The sequence below is a fragment of the Rhinolophus ferrumequinum genome, chromosome 16 (assembly GCF_004115265.2).
Source record: "Rhinolophus ferrumequinum isolate MPI-CBG mRhiFer1 chromosome 16, mRhiFer1_v1.p, whole genome shotgun sequence".
NCBI classification, from domain to species: domain Eukaryota; kingdom Metazoa; phylum Chordata; class Mammalia; order Chiroptera; family Rhinolophidae; genus Rhinolophus; species Rhinolophus ferrumequinum.
The window spans coordinates 64,530,342-64,531,940 of record NC_046299.1 but is presented as its reverse complement, the minus strand read 5'-3'; the positions used below and the strand labels follow the sequence as shown (position 1 = coordinate 64,531,940).

Below are 1,599 nucleotides of genomic sequence, written 5' to 3'. Positions count from 1 at the left end.
GCTTTGCGACAGTGTACGCCCCGGAAGCCGAAGGCGCCTGACGGCAGTTTTCCGGTGGTGGGAAAGTGAAGGAAACCAGAATCTGAACGGCGCTTCGTGAGGCAGGCGGGGAACCTGTGGAAGAGGGAAGGCAGGCGACTGGCTAGGGCCTGGCTCGGGAGGGCGGCGGAGCGGCAACTGCAGAAGCAGGCAGCGGCAGAGAGGGGATGGTGCCCGGAGGCGCCGAGAAGGAAGTGCAGTCCGTCCCTCAGGGTTAGTGAATGAGGCTCTCCGCCCGGGCCGGCCCGGGGACTGTGCGCTTCGGGTCCCAGCATGAGTGCGGGCCCCGGCTGTGAGCCCTGTACTAAGCGACCTCGCTGGGGCGCCTCTGCAACTTCTCCGCCGGCCGCCTCGGACGCCCGGAGCTCCCCCCGCAGGCAAAGGCGCGTCCTCGATCCCAAGGACGCTCCGGTGCAGTTCAGGGTCCCACCTTCGTCAGGCTGCGTCCCGGGGCGGGCGGTACCGCACCGAGGCAGCACCACCTCGCTTGGTACGTGGGGAAATAAAGATCTTTGTCCTTCACCTCGGCCCAAACCTCTTGTTGCTCTCTGTCTGAGGAACCAGGGACTCCAAGTCGCTCCTTTTGGTCTAATGTGCACCACTCTGAAGTCCCCTTCCTGAGCTACCAAGGTCATTCGTGGAGGAATGGGACCACATTTTCCCCGTTGCGATTGGTTGGATGAGAAACCCTGATGACAGTCATTCACAGGGTGGAAAATGGCAAGAGGCTCTGCCTGTTTGTTTCCCTCGGGTTTGACTGAGAAATTGCCTTAGTCGTTAAGGAGGTCTAATTGTGTATGTGAAGCTTCAGTTTCTAGATCGAAAGAAACTACAAAGAAAGTCACAACTTCCCTCAATTCGGATTCTAGATCCCTGGGTGCAGAGCTCTTAGTCTTCGCTGGCGTTGTACTTGACTTTGGTGTACAGTGTTGAACAAGAGTAAGTTGGCCTCTATCTTCAGGAGAGGTAGACAGTTACAGAAGTGGACATAATGAAAGGTAATGGCTGTTTTGATAGATGAGGGACAGGTCCTTATTGTAGGAGTCAGGACTGCCTAATCCACTCTGGAATCAAAGATAATCTCCCAGAAGACACGGTGCTTATTCTGAGGACTGAAGAATGACGAGTTAGCTAGATGAGGAGGAAATGAGTATTCCACAGTGCATCAGATGCCACAAGGGAGAGCAGTGAGAAATGGGACTCAGAGAGGTAGGCGAAGATCAGATCACATTGGGATGTGTAGGCAATGCTGAGGATTTTGAACTTCAGCTCTAAGGGCAAGCAGAAGCCATTACAGTGTTTTCAGTAAGGGAGTGACTTGATCACACACACACACACACACACACACATATATTTCTTTTGGGGGGGTAAGGGTCCCTGTGGCGGATGTGTGAAAAATGAAGACTCGATTGAAAGTGAGCAGAACTGCAGGCCCAAGACTCATTAAGGAGTTAGTCTAGGTGGGAGATAAAGATGGGTTATACTAGGCTGTGGCCAGTAGGGAAGGGGAGAAGTGGTTGGATTCAGGAGAGAATGGGGTAAGTGAGTTTGGGCATCACA

At 54.0% G+C, this 1,599-nt stretch overlaps 1 protein-coding gene across 4 annotated transcripts in view; it reads left to right on the top strand.

Moving 5' to 3' along the window:
- Window positions 1–57: 57 nt before the first annotated feature.
- Window positions 58–1,599, top strand: part of PARG (poly(ADP-ribose) glycohydrolase) — a 141,461-nt gene continuing 139,919 nt past the window's right edge. For 2 of the 4 annotated variants that reach the window (XM_033130976.1, XM_033130974.1), the window contains exon 1: window positions 60–252. In XM_033130976.1, the coding sequence (XP_032986867.1) occupies window positions 207–252 (46 nt within the window). In that variant the 5' untranslated portion in view covers window positions 60–206. Of the gene's footprint in view, window positions 530–1,599 lie in introns of all 4 variants that reach the window. The other 2 variants (XM_033130973.1, XM_033130975.1) reach the window with 2 other exon arrangements.